This window comes from Erythrolamprus reginae, chromosome 11 (assembly GCF_031021105.1).
Source record: "Erythrolamprus reginae isolate rEryReg1 chromosome 11, rEryReg1.hap1, whole genome shotgun sequence".
In the NCBI taxonomy this organism is placed as follows: domain Eukaryota; kingdom Metazoa; phylum Chordata; class Lepidosauria; order Squamata; family Dipsadidae; genus Erythrolamprus; species Erythrolamprus reginae.
The window spans coordinates 17024091-17042571 of NC_091960.1; the positions used below are offsets into that span (position 1 = coordinate 17024091).

The 18481-nt window shown below is 38.7% G+C and overlaps 1 protein-coding gene across 2 annotated transcripts in view; it reads left to right on the forward strand.

The window, feature by feature from the left end:
- MECR (mitochondrial trans-2-enoyl-CoA reductase) overlaps positions 1-18481 on the forward strand; it is a 67908-nt gene that overhangs the window by 14540 nt on the left and 34887 nt on the right. For both annotated transcript variants that reach the window (XM_070764109.1, XM_070764108.1), the window contains exon 2: positions 17811-17908. In XM_070764109.1, the coding sequence (XP_070620210.1) occupies positions 17821-17908 (88 nt within the window). In that variant the 5' untranslated portion in view covers positions 17811-17820. The remainder of the gene's footprint in view (positions 1-17810; positions 17909-18481) is intronic.

An 18481-nucleotide genomic window follows, 5' to 3' on the forward strand; every position in this document is an offset into this window, starting at 1 on the left:
ACAACCATGAACCATGACTTAGAATTAGATGATGTGTATGAAATTATGGTTGAAACAATCAAGTAAAAATGGCTTGGTGTGTGAGTAGTGTTTCTATGTTGGATATGGAGATATTCATCCATCAGTAGTGTTCTTTTCAAATTCAGAAGACCCATGGAAGATCTTTTGCTAACCTTGCAGTAGATTCTGAGTTCAAGTTTTTTAAAGTCTGAAATCTTAGAGAACATTTATGAGTAAATGATTAGAGTCATGTGAATTGAAATGAAGTTTTCAGCTTTGTGATATAGTGAGAAAACTGAGCCTTGGTATTAAGTTCCAAAATACTGTGAGAATCAACATCACAATTACAATATATTAACAGTAATATTGCTTTGATTTATTTATTTGTATCCTGCCTTTATTATTTTACATGATGGGCAAACTACTGTTTCTTGTATTTCTTTTTAAACTATACTGCTCAAAAAGATAAAGGGAACACTCAAATAACACATCCTAGATCTGAATGGATGAAATATTCTCATTGAATACTTAGTTCTGTCCAAAGTTTAATGTCCACAACATCATGTGAAATTGATTGTCAATCAGTGTTGCTTCCTAAGTAGACAGTTTGATTTCACAGAAGTTTGATTTACTTGAAGTTATATTGTGTTGTTTAAATGTTCCCTTTATTTTTTTGAGCAGTGTATTTTCCTGTTTTATTATTTAAAAATAAATCCCAATATTAAATAACTAGTTTACATAAACTGATTAATTTCAGTAATACTGAGCTGAGTAGTTCTTGCTCTTCTTGCAAAGGACTCCTGTCCACAGAACTTAAAGGATATAACTTAACTACCAGGAATATCGTGTATTAGTAATAATCCATGTACAAATTATATATTAAAAAAGCAGAACTTTCTCTGGCTTTCATGAGATTTTAAATTCTGATTGTTAAATTATTAAAATATGCTCCATGTAGATTATTCTGACTTGATAAAAAACATTTGCAGCTTTGGAATAGAGCTCAAATATTGAATTTTAATTGTTCTTTGTTCAATTTAAATCTACCTTTTGAGGCAAGGGTTGGAAATTTTTGCAGAAATTCTAAATTGGCATGGTCAATTTGCCAAAATCTCCATTTGAAGAATGGATGTTAAATTTCCGTGTAGGAAATTTTGAATGCCTGTGCTTATAAAAAAGGGAATTATAAGAAATTATGTCAGCATTTTGTTGATATTCTACAAAGAAAGCTATGCGAGTTTAGGATAACCAAAATCAAGAGGAGTCTGGTAGCACCTTTTCAGTCTTAACAAATTACAGGTACGCATATTAATATGTTTAAACAGGTTGTTGATTTGAATGTTTGCTATATGCCTTAACTGAGATTTAAAGATTGTAAATGATCCTCTCTTTCAAGGAATGATAAAATGTCTTAAGAGTCAAGAGGTGTGTACACTACCTCTCTCTAGTTACGGTAGGTAAAACTGTGTACACTAGAGAGCTGTTGTGTTGGTTGAAATGTTCAATGAAAACCAGGGACCATTGAAGCATATTGTGCTATACAAATAAAGATAATAAGATGATAGTTAGGATTGGTTTATATTATAGGAGCCCATCAAGCTTTCCTTTTCTACATTATAAGACCGAAAGTCGAGAAGGAAGAAATATTGCTTCTGGTAGTAAAGCAGTCTAAGGAATTCAGGGCATATTAGGTAGCTTAAAGTTGTGCTTGTTGAGCAATCTACAGAAATTGATAACAATTAGACCAGTGATGGTGAACCTTTTTCCCCCTGGTGCTTAAAGCACTTGCACAATGCCCTCCCATGTCACCTGGAGGCCATCCAGAAATTGAAAACACCCTCCCAGAGCCTCCGTGCAAGCTGAAAATCAGCTGGCCAGCATGTAGATGCGTGATAGAGCTGAGCTAGGGCAACAGCTCATGTGCCAGCAGATATGGCTCTGCATGCCACCTGTGGCACACGTGCCATAGGTTTGCCATCACTGAACTAGACTAACTAGAAATTAATAAAATAGAATAACAGATTTGGAAAGGATCTCGGAACTCTTCTATCCAATCCCCTGCTCAAGGAGGAGACCCATTTCAGACAAGTGGCTGTCCAAGTGACCAGTGAGGTCCCACAGAGTTGGCCTCCTTAGGGTCCCGTCGACCAAACAGTGTCGGCTGGCGGGACCTAGGGGAAGAGCCTTCTCTGTGGGAGCCCCGAACCTCTGGAATCAGCTCCCCCCAGAGATTCGCACTGCCCCCACCCTCCTTGCCTTCAGAAAGAGCTTAAAAACTCATCTTTGCCACCAGGCTTGGGACTTTTAGATCTTCCCCCTGACCAATGAATGTTTTAAGTATGATTGTTGAATGATTGGTTGATAAGCTTTTCTTTTAATTGAATTTACATGATTGTTTTTAAATGTAGTATTAATTGGATTTATATTATTGTTCTGTTTTTATATATGCTGTGAGCCGCCCCGAGTCCTCAGAGAGGGGCGGCATACAAATCCAATTTAATTAATTAAATAAATAAATAAGTAAGTAAATAATAAATATCTTCTTTAAAACTTTCACTGTTGGACCACCCACGACTTCTGGAGGCAAGCGGTTCCACTGATTAATTGTTGTCACTGTCAGGAAATTTCGCCTTAGTTCTAGGTTGCTTCTTTCCTTGATTAGTTTCCATCCATTGCTTCTTACTCTGCCTTCATTGGAGCAGGGGTCTCCAACCTTGGCAACTTTAAGCCTGGTGGACTTCAACTCCCAGAATTCCCTAACCAGCTTTGCTGGCTGAGAAATTCTGGGATTTGAAGTCCGCCGGGCTTAAAGTTGCCAAGGTTGGAGACCCTGCTTTGGAGGATAGGTTGACTCCCCCCCCCTTCTTTGTGGCAGCCCTTAAATACAGGAAGATTGCTATCATGTCACCCCTAGTCCTTCTTTTCATTAGATTAGGCAAACACAATTCCTACAGTCATTCTTCGTATGTTTTAGCTTTCAGTCCCAAGAGAGAAAGAACCAGCAAAATGAAATTCTGTAAATAAAGTCTAAGGTAAGAAAGTGGAGACTGGACAGTTTGTTATTACATCTCACTTAGCTGTCATAAAAATTTCAGAAAGTGCTGCCTCAGGAGGGCTTATTCTCTTTTGATTCAAGAGAGTTGTGCTTACAGTGGTCCTGTACTCTTATTCCACCACTCTGTCTTTTGCAAGTGCTGCTGTATTTAATTTGTGTCCAGAAAGGAACTCAAATATGATATTGGCTGTAAAATTCCCTGGCCAGCAGCTCATAGATTAAGCGACAGGTTTCTTACACGATTTACATGATCGTTGCAGCAAGTGACCATTATTCAGCTGAGTGGTATAATATATTTGAGCAAATCTGGACAATTAGGTTTCTGTCATACTTTGCAGGCTATGTGGTAATTAATGGTCTGTCAGCATTTCCATTACAACATCAGTTTTCCAAGGGAGCTATAAATTATTGATTGAAAAAAGATGGCCCGTGCAACATAATGATATGCGTCTCATGTGGAATTTTTCTCTGTGCTGGTTTTATTATATTTAATTCTTCATTAGCCACAAAACCTATTCATCCAGTATCTGTTAAGAGCATTGTAATGAGCCACATACCTGTTCTGGACTGGAGAAAGTTAGCTGACAAACGCCCTAGAATTAAGCTGCAAAAGTAAAAGATTTAATCTACATCAGTGGGTTGACATTTCCAGTTGCAGCATCCTTGGATTAAGTTGTGAAATGCTTTGGTTTGAGTAGGCCAAAACTGCATTATCACAACTAACTACAGTTCATAGCAAATGACAAAATGATTGGTGAAATCATTGGATCCAGTCTTCAATTAACAATGGAATTCAATCTTAGGAAGATGGTGATGGGAGAGAAAGAGATACCAGTGAACCCTGGAAAGGATCATTTTCTTTTAAGTTCAAGCATGTACCCTATTAGTTTAACACAAGGACACACATTAGAAGTAGCACTTAAATGTACCATATTTTTCAGAGTATAAGATGCATCTTTTTACCGCCCTCTCCCCTCCCCCAAAAGAGGGTGAAAACCTGGGTGCATCTTTTAAACCGAATACAGTCCCACCTAGCCACCACTACCCTTTGGCCTCTGCCTCCCAGCAATTTTCCTCCTTGCAGCAAACAGCCCAGAGCCTGTTTAGCCAAGCGAATGCTGGCTGGGGAATTCTGGGAGTTGAAGTCCAGATATCTTCAAATTGCCAAGGTTGGGAAACACTGTCCTAGACAACTTAACAAAATGAAGAAGCTTTTTAAAATAAATGCTTGATCTGAAGAGGCTGTATCTCCTTTTAAATAGCAGAGAATAACTATGCTTCCAGAAAGCCACATCAAATTTAAAAATCTGTAAAAGTATAATCTGAAATGTAACAGTGTCCTGTTTAGTATTAAGATAAGGCAGCTGAGTTAAACCTTGACTAAGTCGTGTTTGGAGTAGATCTATTTAAATAATTGGGAGGAGTTAGTGTGACTACATTTAAGAAAACTTGCTGGCATTAATATACTGCCATAATATCTCCGAGACTGCCTTCTGCCGCACGAACCCCAGCGACCGATTAGGTCCCACAGAGTGGGCCTTCTCCAGGTCCCGTCAACTAAACAATGTCGGTTGGCGGGCCCCAAGGGAAGAGCTTTCTCTGTGGTGGGCCCGACTCTCTGGAACCAGCTCCCCCCAGAGATTAGAACTGCCCCTATCCTCCTTGCCTTTCGTAAACTCCTTAAAACCCACCTTTGTCATCAGGCATGGGGGAACTGAGATATTTCCCCTGGGCCTATACAATTTATGTATGGTTTGCTTGTGTGTATGTCTGTTTAATAATGGGGATTTTTAAAATATTTTTTGTAAATTATTAGATTTGTCATGAACTGTTTTATTGTGTTGTGAGCCACCCCGAGTCTACGGAAAGGGGCGGCATACAAATCTAATAAAATAAATAATAAATAAATAAATAATGTACATTTCCCCAATTCTTTTCTATTTCTATGGGTCAGGCACACATGCACAGAAATACACAGTAGACTCTGTATATCATCTTTGCTGTTTGTTGAGAGGCAGAAATTTTTCCCTTGTTTTCCTCCCCCCAAACTAAGGTGCGTCTTATATTCCAGTGCGTCTTATATTCTGAAAAATACAGTATATGCCACTTCCTAGTGCTGTGCAGCACTTTCTAAATGGTTTTAGAGAGTCAGCATAATATCCCCAACAATCTCGGTCCTCCTATTCCCAACCTTGGAAGTGTGGGAAGCCCCCTACCCTACCCTTGAAGAATGAAATATTTTGGGGAATATTAAAAGAAGCAAACTATTATATTTTCCAAAAGGGAGAAATGGAGAAACATGCTCCACCCCCAATTTCCTGCATAGCAAAACAGCTTCCAGCAGAAATCAGAGATGGAGATTTTGGACCCGTTAAGAAATCCAGGCCAATTCATTCATAAACAAAACATCTTTAGCTCCAGGGTGGTGAGATTAAGAAAGAAACAGGACATGACCTTTCAGGACAAAACAGGATGAATCCTCCATCATTTAGCAAAAGACACAAGCCCCTTCATTGCACAACCCCCCAGAACAGTTCCAAACTTCAATGGCACAGAAACTTATGATAAACATCCATCTACTCATTCAACCATTTGGTCAGCTGCCCCAGAACTGCATTCTTGGATCTAGATACGCTGCTGCCATACTTTTGCTAGATGCTAGGTATCTGTCATATTCTCTTAGGAATCTGGATAGGTCAACCGTAGATAATCTAAGGGTAAAGTGTTGGGGGTTGGGGATGACACTATGGAGTCCGGTAATGAGTTCCACGCTTCGACAACTAGGTTACTGCAGTCATATTTTTTACAGTCAAGCTTGGAGCAGTTAATATTAAGTTTAAATCTGTTGTGTGCTCTTGTGTTGTTGTGGTTGAAGCTGAAGTAGTTGCCGACAGTTAGGACGTTGCAGCATATGATCTTGTGGGCAATACTTAGATCTTGTTTAAGGCGTCTTAGTTCTAGGCTTTCTAGGCCCAGGGTTGAAAGTCTAGTCTCGTAGGGTATTCTATTTTGAGTGGAGGAATGAAGGGCTCTTCTGGTGAAGTATCTCTGGACATTTTCAAGGGTGTTAATGTCTGAGATGCGATATGGGTTCCAAACAGATGAGCTGTATTCGAGGATGGGTCTGGCAAAAGTTTTGTAAGCTCTGGTAAGCAGTGTGAGATTGCCAGAGCAGAAGCTACGTAGGATTAGGTTTACAACTCTTGAAGCCTTCTTGGCTATATTGTTGCAGTGGGCTTTGGCACTTAAATCTTTTGTTATTAGTATACCGAGGTCTTTAGCCGAGTGGGGATTATCTGTGATAATTCGATTACAGTATTCAGTTCGTATTTGAAGTTCAGATTCTTCTGTTCATCACTAAACAGAGTCTTTCTTTCCAATCAGCCTCCATATTCCTTCCAGCGTCTTTCTCCCAGCTTGGAACTGTACCAAGTGGATTTTCCTTCCAACAGAAGGGTGGCTGGCTGAGTCAATTCTGAGCCATTTGGGATTGGGAGTGGGCAGCATAGAAGTCGAATTAATAAATAAATAATAAATAAATTGAACTCCTGGCAGTGAGCAGAGTCAGCCTGCAATACAGCCTTCTAACCATTTCCACCGCCACAGTATAAGATTTTGTTAAAAGCTGTTTCCTATATTTGTATCTCTCTAGTTTGCAAATCAAAGTTAGTATAATTGAATGTCACCCTACTACCTTAGCAAATGAAACTTGCTATCCCTACCCAAAAATCATATTATTTCTAAATAATTAGCATGCATAAATGTTTTCTTTTCCCCCCATCTTAATACCTACCTGTATTAACCATTTTTTTAGTGAAAGTAAATAAACTTTCCTGGGTTTAAAATCGGTTTCAGAGATATATTAGTTGACTTGTGGGTATAATATTAAATATTTGCTAGGCGTTGAAAATTAGTCACGTCCCCTTCACTGTGCAGCTCCATCCCTAAGGAAAATTGCCTTTATTTTTCCTTTAAGGCTTTACAGATCCACTCCTTTCTAATTTCTCCTAGCTAAGATGCATTTCTTTTACCGTTTGTTTCCTTGTTTATTCAATTTATACAGCCACCCAAATTTATTATATTATATGGACTGCCCTGGATTAAGGAGGGGCTTAGTGAGGGGCTGAGTATTGATGAGCCTATTATGTAATGTTCTTGCATCTTTTGGTTTTTCATAAGACTCATTATATTAAAAAAGGAGCCTAAAAATATTTGAAATATATTTTTAAATTAGACCAGCCCCGTCCCAGTTGAATCTGTAAACTACTTGTAATTGAAGGGGAAATTATTTGTGCTCTTGTGGGAGGATAGAATAGAAAAGCAGGGAAATATATAGTGCTCATTTTAATGGTAGAACAGGGCTGTGGTTTTAGGAAGAGAGTAACACCACAGCCATGTGGATGATGGATAACTACATTCTAATTAAGTTCAAACAGATGAGCAGTAATTCCAGACTGAAGTAAGCCATAAAACCTCATTGAGTGCAGCACAGATGTTACTTGGAATTTTTAAAAAGGCTTTGGGTAGCTGTAATGCAAAGCTTATATAAACATTCCTGTGGCATTAATAGTTGAAGCTGAACAACCGTGTTTTGGGATCAATTAGTTTAAAACTACCTAAAACTGAACATTTTTGAGTTATCGGGACCGTTCTGTTGAAACAGCCAGGCCCATTTTAATTCCAGCAATATGTGACTTTTTTTTTCTTTATGAAGAAATTAAACAGTGTTCAGGTCTGAGAAATAATAGGACTTGTGTTATCTGGCCTATCCCATATGTCTAAAAAATGAGGTGATGAAAGGGAAAATATAGTAATCTAAAACTAGATTGGGTTTATAATCTGATAGCAGGTTAAACACTGAATTGATTTTGGGTCATTCTGTGTCAAGTGGACCAATTTTAAAGATTATCCCCACCTTACCATCTCAGATTTTGGTGAAATTTGGCACATATTTTATTTATGATATAAAACTATGCTGTGCAAAATTTTAGTTCAAAAGACTAAAAATTGAGAGTTCTAGGAGACTTCAGGTAAAGGGTTTAAAAATGCTGTCAGCAAAAATGACATTTTGGGCCAACTTCCAGAAGCTGTAAACACGGCAGTTACAGTAGTATGTTGGAGATATTTGGAGGACCTGCACACCTTGTAATTCTTTATAAACTGGCAAAACTCCATGTACCTAGTCCTCTTACCTTTTACACGGTTCATGCTCAAACATTGCAAAAAAAACCCTCAAAAATGAATTTACAGAAATCTTCAGGTTGCTGTAGTTCTTGGCCTTTCGGGCTGCTTTTTGGCAGGTGTACTCAGTATGTGCCAAATTTCATCAAAATCTGAGATGGTAAGGTGGGGACCACTAGTCCACTTGACACAGAATGAGTCTTTTACCAACCAATTGTGTTTAATCATGCTAAGATGAAAGAGCTGGAATGTGTTCTTTCTATACATTAATTTCTATATGTTGTGTGTGTGTGTGTGTGTGTGTGTGTGTGTGTGTGTGTATATATATATATATATATATATATATATATATATATATATATATATATATGTTTTCGTAGATTTTCACGGGTACAGGTATGACGGTCTTGGTATATTCGGGTTTCTTCCCGTGTAGGATTTGGAAATTTCTGGCGACGTTTCGATGAGGTCCCACTCATCATCTTCAGGCTGGTGTTTCTGTCCTTGTTCTCAGGCGAACACTGCGAGACCTTAGCTGCCTTCCTTCTATAAATACTGGTGGCTGGGTGTGGTTTGATGGCTCAGCAATTGCCTGCTGTGTAGAAACTTCCTGGTGAGTCAGAGGGGTAACAATTGGGGTCGTTGATGTAGCTGAGGTATGCTGATTAGTTAATGGTTGTAGATTAGGCGTGATGTCCTGAGTAGTTAGAACTTGCAGGCTGCTTGATTGCTTTACAATGTGTGTCCTGAGTCTGGTTTCTGTGGCTGGGATATGTTTGAGGGTTGGTTTCCAGATGTCTGGTAAGCGAGAGGTATCATCCCGCTTGTTCATATTTTGGGGATGTTTTTCTATCTCGATAGCTTCCATGATTATTCTTTTGCTGTAGTGTTCTGTTTTGGAAATTAATTTGGTACAGTGGTACCTCGAGATACGAGTTTAATTCGTTCCGGACCTGGGCTCTTAAGTCGAGCAGCTCTTATCTCGAACGACTTTTCCCCATAGGAATTAATGTAAATAATTTTAATTGGTTCCAGCCCTCAAAAAACTCACAAAGTTAGTCTAAATTATGCAGAAAGACATGTTTTTAATGAAGAAATGTACATGTACATATAAATGAATAATGAAGTTTCTTTCACTTAACTTGTAAACTTTCTTAAACTTTTAAATTTACATATGTTCAACTTCTCTGCCACCCAATCCTGTAGGACAGAGGTCCCCAACCCTTTTTGCACCAGGGACCGGCTTTAAGCGATCAAGAGAGGAATGGGTGAATGAATGGACGGAGGGTGGGAAGGAAGGAAGGAAAGAGGGAAGGGACAGGAACAGAGGAAGGAAGCAAGGAAACTTATGAAAGGGGAGAGTAAGAGAGGAATGAGTGAAGGGAGGGAGGGAGGGAAGAAGGTGGGAAGGAGAAAGAAAAGAAGAAATAGAGGAAGGGAAGGTAAAAGAGAGAAAGAAAAAGAGCAAGAAAGAAAGCTGCAAGCACCCCCCCTGAGCCCCCCAGGCCGGCTGCAACCTTTTAAAACACGCGCGCCGCTTCGCAGCTGTCTCCTGAAGCCGAACGCGGAAGTTAGCGTTCGGCTTCAGGAGACAGCTCCTTGGTGCTTGTATCTCGAATTTGGGCTTGTAAGTAGAACAAAAATATCTCTCCCCTCCCAGCTCTTACCTCGAGTTGCTCTTAAGTAGAGCAGCTCTTATGTCGGGGTTCCACTGTACTGTCAAAATCAATTTCATGTCCTGTGGTTTTGAAGTGTTGGAAAAGGGAGGAGGTTTTTTCTTTTTTCTTTAATGCATTCTTATGTTCTGCAACACGTGCATTTACTCTCCTGTTTGTTTGTCCAATATATGTGGCTGGGCAGTTTTTACACGGTATTTGATAAACTCCCTGGTTTTCAAGTTGGATATTGTCTTTCGGGTTTCTTAGGATGTTGGCTATTTTTTTATCTGTACCAAAGGCTGTCTTGATGTTGTGTCTGCGGAGAATTTTACTGATTTTATCTGTGGTGCCCTTGATGTAAGGGAGGAGGGCGATGCCATTGTCCTGTTCTGTGTCTTGGTTCTTGGGGGGTGTCTCTTTTTGGATTAAGTTGTTGATTGCCTCTCTTTGGAATCCATTGGAAATTAATACATTAGTGAGACTGTGTAATTCAGGTTCCAGGTGGTCTTTGTCGGCTAGGCGTTTGGTTCTGGAAATGAGGGTCTTGGCTACGGAATTGATCTGTGCGGGGTGGTGGTGGGATTTTGCGTTCAAGTAGCGGTTGGTGTGTGTCTTCTTCTGGTATACGGTGTGTCCTAGGGAGCCATCGGGTTTTTTGTAGATTAGGACATCCAGGAAGGGAAGTTTGTTGTTGGTTTCTATTTCCATGGTGAATTGTATTTTGGGGTGTAGGCTGTTGAGATGTGTGAGAAAGCTGTCCAGTTTTTCTTTCCCATGTGGCCAAATTACGAAGGTGTCATCTACATATCTAAGCCAGAGTTTGGGTTTGTATTCAGATTTGTCCAAGGCATTGGTTTCAAAATATTCCATGTATAAGTTTGCGATGACGGGTGACAGGGGTGATCCCATGGGGGCTCCTTCTATCTGTTTGTATCTCTGTCCATTGTGGATGAAGTATGTATTCATCAGGCAGTGGTTGGTCAGATCTAAGATGTGCTTCGGGGGGTTGTATTTGTTTTGGATGGCTGTCAGGGCTTCTTTGATGGGCACTTGGGTGAAGAGAGATATGACATCGAAGCTTACGAGAAGGTCACTGGGTTGTAGGTTTTGTTCCTTTATGATTTCTATGAAGTGGAATGAGTTTTGTACATGAGACATGATGGATTCTGCATAGGGCTGGAGTTGTTTGGCGAGAAATTTGGCAAGATTCTGTAGGGGTGAGCCTATGGAGCTGACTATGGGTCTGAGTGGTGTTCCTTCTTTGTGTATCTTGGGGAGGCCATAGAGCTTGGGGCATCTGGATGATTTTTCTCTGGGGATGATTCTTTGCTGGATTTCTTGACTGATGGGAGAAGCTTTTATTTTGGATTTGGTGGTTTTTTCCAGGTAGGTGGTAGGATCTGTGCTTAGAGGTTTGTAGGCGGGGTCTTGGAGTAGGTTGGATAGTTTGTCTTGGTAGTCAGATGTGTTCATCACCACGGTGGCATTGCCTTTGTCTGCTGGGAGGATGATTATGTTATTGTCTTTCCTCAAGTTGGTGAGTGCTTTTTGTTCATCTTTATGTAAGTTGCTTCTGGGTGGAATGCTAGAGCAGAGGACATTGGTGACTTCGAGTCTGATTTTGTTGGCTTCATATATATATATATTTCTGAGTTCGGGTTTTGCCCTGTGTAATATTTTGCATGTCTATGCGACGTTTCGGTGGAATCACATTCACCATCATCAGGCTGAAGTTCCATGCAAAATATTACACAGGGTAAAACCCAAACTCAGAACAATCTACATACATATACCCGTGAAAATTTACGAAAACAAATATATATACAGTATGTATGTATGTATGTATGTATGTATGTATGTATGTATGTATGTATATATATTTTCGTAGATTTTCACGGGTATATGTATGTAGATTGTTCTGAGTTCGGGTTTTGCCCCGTGTAATATTTTGAGTGTCTATGCGACGTTTCGGTGAAATCACATTCACCATCATCAGGCTGAAGTTTCAAGCTTCGTGCTGTTGTAAATATGGAATGTTTGCAACTGCCATTTCTTCCTTGTATATAGTGTTAGGGGTGGAGATTTGGTTTGAATGTAGCAAATAGATTGGGTGACTATGTTTTAGTGATCTGATTGGTTGGTGGAATCATAATTGCTAGAATGATTGACATGGTGATTATTATGAAGTGTTTTTTTTGTTTAAGGCTGGTTTCCAAATCTCTGGTAGGCGGGACGTATCGTCTCTTTTATTCATGCAGAGGGGGTGTTTCTCAATCTCTATAGCTTCTAAAGTAATTATTCTATATAAATTTTCTGTTTTGGAAAGTAATTTGGTTTTTTCAAAGTCAATTTCGTGCCCTGTTTTTTTAATGTGCTGGACAAGGGAGGAAGTCTTTTCTTCTTTTTTAACTGCATTCTTATGTTCTGCAATGCGTGCACTTACTCTTCGATTGGTTTGTCCAATGTATGTGGCTGCACATGTTTTGCAAGGGATTTCATAGATTCCTTGGTGTTCTAATTGGATTTTATCTTTTGGGTTCCTTAGGATATTTGATATTTTTTGGTTAGTGAAAAATGAAGTTTTGATGTTATGTTTGTGCAGAATTTTACTAATTTTGTCTGTGGTGCCCTTGATGTAAGGGTGGAGGGTGGTACCATTGTCCTGTTCTTGATCTTGATTTTTGGGGGGTGTCTCTTTTTTGATTAGGTTTGTGATTGTTTTCCTTTCGAATCCATTAGAAATTAATACATCTTTGAGTTTGTTCAATTCAGTTTTTAAGTGCTCATGGTCAGCTAGGCGTTTGGTTCTGGTGATGAGAGTTTTGGCCACTGAGATGATCTGTGCGGGGTGGTGGTGGGAGTGTGCATTTAGATAACGGTTAGTATGGGTTTTCTTTTGATAGATAGTGTGTCCTAGGGTGCCATTGGGTTTTTTATAGACCAGTACATCTAGAAAGGGAAGTTGATCATTGATTTCTGTTTCCATAGTAAATTTTATTTTGGAGTGTAGGTTATTGAGATGTGTGAGGAAATTGTCTAGTTTTTCCCTTCCATGTGACCAAATTACAAAAGTATCATCAACATATCTCAGCCAAAGTTTAGGTTTGTGTTTGGATTGCTCTAATGCATTATTTTCAAAATATTCCATATAGAGGTTGGCGATGACAGGTGAGAGGGGTGATCCCATGGGGGCTCCCTCTATCTGTTTATATCTTTGTTCGTTATAGATGAAGTATGTATTAGTCAGGCAGTGGTTGGTTAGATCTAGGATATATTTGGGGGGCTTGTGTTTGTCCTGGATAGCTGTTAAGGCTTCTTTAATAGGTATTTGTGTGAAAAGGGATACGACGTCAAAACTCACAAGTAGGTCACCAGGTTGTAGGTTTTGTTTTTTAATTATTTGTATAAAGTGGAATGAATTTTGTACATATGAGGTGATAGTTTCTGTATATGGTTGAAGATATTTGGCTAAAAATTTGGCAAGGTTTTGTAGAGGGGAGCCTACAGAACTGACTATTGGCCTGAGAGGTATTCCTTCTTTGTGTATTTTTGGAAGGCCATATTTACAACAGCACGAAGCTTGAAACTTCAGCCTGATGATGGTGAATGTGATTTCACCGAAACGTCGCATAGACACTCAAAATATTACACGGGGCAAAACCCAAACTCAGAACAATCTACATACATACATACATACATACATACATACATACATACATACATACATATATATACACACACACACACACACACACACACACACATACATATTTATTTATTTATTTAAAGTAATTGATTGATTGATTTATATGCCGACCAACTTCTCAAGGCAGCTTACAGCAAAAAACATCTTAAAAAACAGTATAAAAATAGTTAAAAACCCATTAAAACCAAACATATCTCTTATGGCCAGATCTAAATAATATTTGCTCAATGGCCCCAAGCTGACCAGAAAAGCCCGATCTTTAAAGCTTTCCAGAAGGCGAGTAGGGTAGGGGCAGTATGTATCTCTGGGGGTAGCTGGTTCCAGAGAGCTGGAGCCACCACAGAGAAGGCGGCCCCGCCAGTCGACACTGTTCAGTCGATGGGACCTGGAGAAGCCAACCCTATGGGCTATCGGTCGCTGGGAGGTATGCAGCAGAAGACAATCCCGAAGATAGTCTATAGGAGAATTTTGTATTGAGTGATTCAAATCCACAAGTGGGTATTTTAATGCAACCTGTGAATTTCCAGGCTTATTGAGAATTGAATTTATTTTTTTATTTATAATTTTTGGGGGTAATCGAATCAGCTGGCTTTGGAGATATTCCTTTGAAATAAATCAGGAAGACGAAAGCAGCTGAGCTAATGGATAACATATTTTTAAACATTTAAACATAATTGTAGCACTTAATAGAATTAATTTAACACTTAATAGAAATAATTAATAATATAGCACCTAGGAGAAATAAATAAACTAAAACAGTATTCCCCAGTCCTCTGTATTCAAACTGATATTTCTGCAGAATGTGATGTGAACGTTGCTACTACAGATAGGAGTCTTCATTTCTTCACAATATATTTTCTGTAGTATTATGCTAGCACTTAGTACAAACTAACATTGTACTAAACTGGGGGGGAAAAATAACCAGGAATTAGATTTTAAATGAAACAAACTGGAAGGTCATGATTAGAAACAAAAGGCCAGCAGAAGTATTATCTATCAAAATCAAGTCAATTCATCTTAAGACAAATAATCTGTATAAATAATCCTCAATTTGTGAGTAAAATTTGGAGTTGAATCTTGATCTTTGAGTGACGCAATCATTAAGCAAGGTGCCCATGCGACTGCTTTGCTCAATAGCTGCAATTCCTCTGCTCCCAGTTGTAGTCATTAAATGATCTCTCAGGACATTCAAGCAAATGGAGTGAAAGAGCTGCCTGCCGAAAGATGTGGTGCTGAAGTTCTCCCAGCAGGCAGCCCTTTTGCTTGGAGTTCAGTTCTTCTTGCATAGAGGGGAAAGACTTTGAGGGGGCTACAAGATTTGACTGAAAGCTACAGAATTTCTGCTCCGTTCCTGAGGTCCAATGAAATGTTCCACTCCACAAATCCACAAAATGGAAAGAAAAAAACCAATGGAAATAGAAGAAAACAATAAAAATGCTAATCCAAACCCAAGATCAGAATTGCATTAGGTATACTGATAGTAAAGAACTTAGAAGCTGTAGAGTAATTCAGTCAACAGATAAATTGACAATAACCACAATATTTAATAAACATATAGATACAAATTTATTTCTCTTAGTTCCTTTTTTCTTCTTCCTTTCTTTGTTGTTTCTTTCTTTTTGTTTTTTCCCCTTCTTTTTTCTCTTCTCTTTCCTTTTCTTACATAAATGTGTAACATTTGTATTGGTATTTGTACAGTCCCTTTATTTTATGTACCCCTTTCCCCATTTATTGCCAGTAAAGATTATTTATTTTTATTTTAAAAAAAAGAAAAGTTCCTTTCCCTTCTGTGCACTGAGGGGGAAATCTTCAAAGACTGGAAGAATGGAGTTGAGCTGAAATCCTTTTTTAAAAATAAATTTTTATTTACAAGAATAAATATAGTAAATACAGTGACAATACAAGTGACATTACAAACATATAAAAAGAAAAAGAAGAAGAAAAAGCACAGAAATAAGAAACAAAAAATATACAATAAACAATGTACAATATACAATAAACAGTAAAGGGCGGGCGGGTGTACGATCGATCTGGATTGAAAATATGAACTGTAAATATTCTCTGTAGCCCGTTACACTATAACTAACAATCTAAATTATAGGTAGATAAGAAGAGTTCAGTATGGCAAGAAAAAGAGATTTTAAATAGCTAAGTTAAATGTTTACATATCTCTATATCTCATTTATTGAATTAATTTAGATACCTTTATACTGTATATAAAGAATTTTTAACAATTGTTGGGCGGATTGACTGGAAGAATGGAGTTGAGCTGAAATCCTTTGGCAGGCTGCAGGAATGGAGTTTGAATTTCAGCTCCATTCTTTCACTTGCAACTTCTCCTTTCACTTTTTACTTGCAATTTCAACTTCTCCTTTCACTTGCAATTGTCCTTGCTCGACTTCCCCACTGACTTATTAGGAAAGCCTGCAAATGGTGATCACATGATCACAGGGCACTTGGCAAATAGTTGTAAATGAGTATCAGTTGCCGGCAGGGTGGATTAAAAAATGATTTTAAAAAAACTTTAAAAATCAGGTTTTTTTACAATTTAAATCGGGTTTTTTAAAAATTTAAATCGGATTTTTTAATTTTTTTATCAAATTTATTTTACAAAAATGCTTTTGGAATAAAAATCTAGCTAAAGATAAGTTTTCTATTTAAGATACATTAATAGTTTAGTTTATTAAGCATGAAATGGAGCTTAGACTATGTAGCTTAAGGCTGTATATTCTGCAATATTTACATTTTTGGTAAACTCATTCGGTGAATCCAAACTCTGCAAGCTGAGATAACCTGTACTGCATTGATGCATTCACACAATTTCACAGCACAGATGACAGTTGCTCTTTTAAAAAAATATGATTTACATCAAGTTGATTTAAATCAACTTTTGATTTAAATCCTAATTTAAAGCAAAGATTTAAATCAAATCTACCCTGGTTGCCAAGTGCCCCAAAAATTGTCATGTGACCGAAGGTGGGGGGGAGAGCTCGAAATGCTCTTTCTGAGACCATCATAACTTTAAATGGTGGTAGTATTGGATTATTATTATATGCTGTTTTATTATTGCTGTTAGCCGCCCCGAGTCTCCGGAGAGTGGCGGCATACAAACCCAATAAATAAATAAATAAATAATCAATCAATCAATCAATCCCCGGTCATAAATCAAGGACTACCTGCAGTAATGGGCTGCAGGCAAGCTGTACCACTGATTAATTGTTCTTACTCTCAGGAAATTTCACCTTAGTTCTAGTTTGCTTCTTTCCTTGATTAGTTTCCATCCATTGTTTCTTATTCTGCCTTCATTGGGGGGGTCAAGGGGAGCGCAATGGGGGTAGTAAGTTTATGCACTATTTATTGAATATTTAATAGGTTTTTTTATTGTCCTTCCTTCTCTAGGACCTTAGTGTGATCCTTAATTACTTTTAAAATAGGAAATACAGTAATTAAATAATATGTTTTTACCCATAAACGCTTTAATCATTATCTAGAACTGAATTTTTATTGCAATTAAAGAAAATTGAGCTACTTACCTAATCTGCTATCATACTGAACCTTGTGGGTTCAGTGCAAAACCTTAAAATGTGACTGTGCATGTCAACAATAATGCTGTCTATCATTTGTCCTTTTTGTGGCTATAATGTGACTTAATCAACTGAAAAAAAGTCCAAGCATCTATTTGAAAACTTATCTTAGTCGGTGAGCCACTCCCACCCAGTCACATGACCTTTAAGCCATCCCCCGGGTCACATGATTGTCAAGCCACTCCCACCTGATCACATGGCCGGCAAGCCACTCCTATCCGGTCACATGACAATCAAGCCACACCCACAAAACAAACCACACCTACAGTGTGGCAGTAAAAATTTTGGCAGCCGATCACTGACTACCTGTAATGATAGATGAAGCTGGTTTTCAAGCGAAAGAACAAAAACTTATTTAAAAATGGCATTGGCTTCAAAGGAGGTATGGTGTTTAAGTGCGCTCCTGAGAGCACATCATACAAAGGCAGACAATAGTGTGGTTTAATATATAATCTGCATGTGCACCTTTTGTACGTTTCCTTTTCTGTATTTTTTTTTAAAAATAAAGCTGGTGGGGCTTGTTTTCTGACAACCTGCCAGCGAGTGAAATGCTTGCAAGATCTCTTTGCTGGCAAAAGCGAAGCTTTTAAGAGTAATGAATATATTCCGTCTCCTTTCCTTTGCAGCCTAAAAGACATGGCTTTAGCCAAACTCGGAGGTTCCGGAGTCCACGTGAAAATGGTTGCAGCTCCCATCAACCCCGCAGACATCAATATGATTCAAGGTAACCTTGACGTAACACCCACTGAATCATAGAGTTGGAAGGGACTTCCAAAGTCAACGGGTCCAACTCCCTGCTCAATGCAGGATTCATTAAACCATCCCAGAAAGATGACTGTCCAGTCTCTGTTTGAAGACCTCCAGTGAAGGCGAGCCCACCACCTCCTGTGGCAAACTGTTCCACTGGTTTATCACCCGTAGTGTTAGAAAGTTTCTTCTGATATCTAATCTAAATCTACTCCCTTGCAGTTTCATCCCATTGTTTCTAGTCCTTCCATGTGCTAATGAGAACAAGGCTGATCCCCCTGCTCTGTGACAGCCCTTCAGATATTTGTAGACAGCTATCAAGTCTCTCAGTCTCATTTCCTCTCTCAACTCCTCATTGTTTTAATTTTTGCCTCCCATATTCTTCCTTTATGTGGTGCTGTCAAGAGGAAATTATGCCTCTAGATCAGTGATGGCGAACCTATGGGACAGGTGCCACAGGGGGCATGTGGAGCCTTATCTGCTGGAATGCGAGCTGTTACCCCAGGGAAGCATTTGGAGCCCGGGGGGGGGTGAAACACAAGCCTACTGG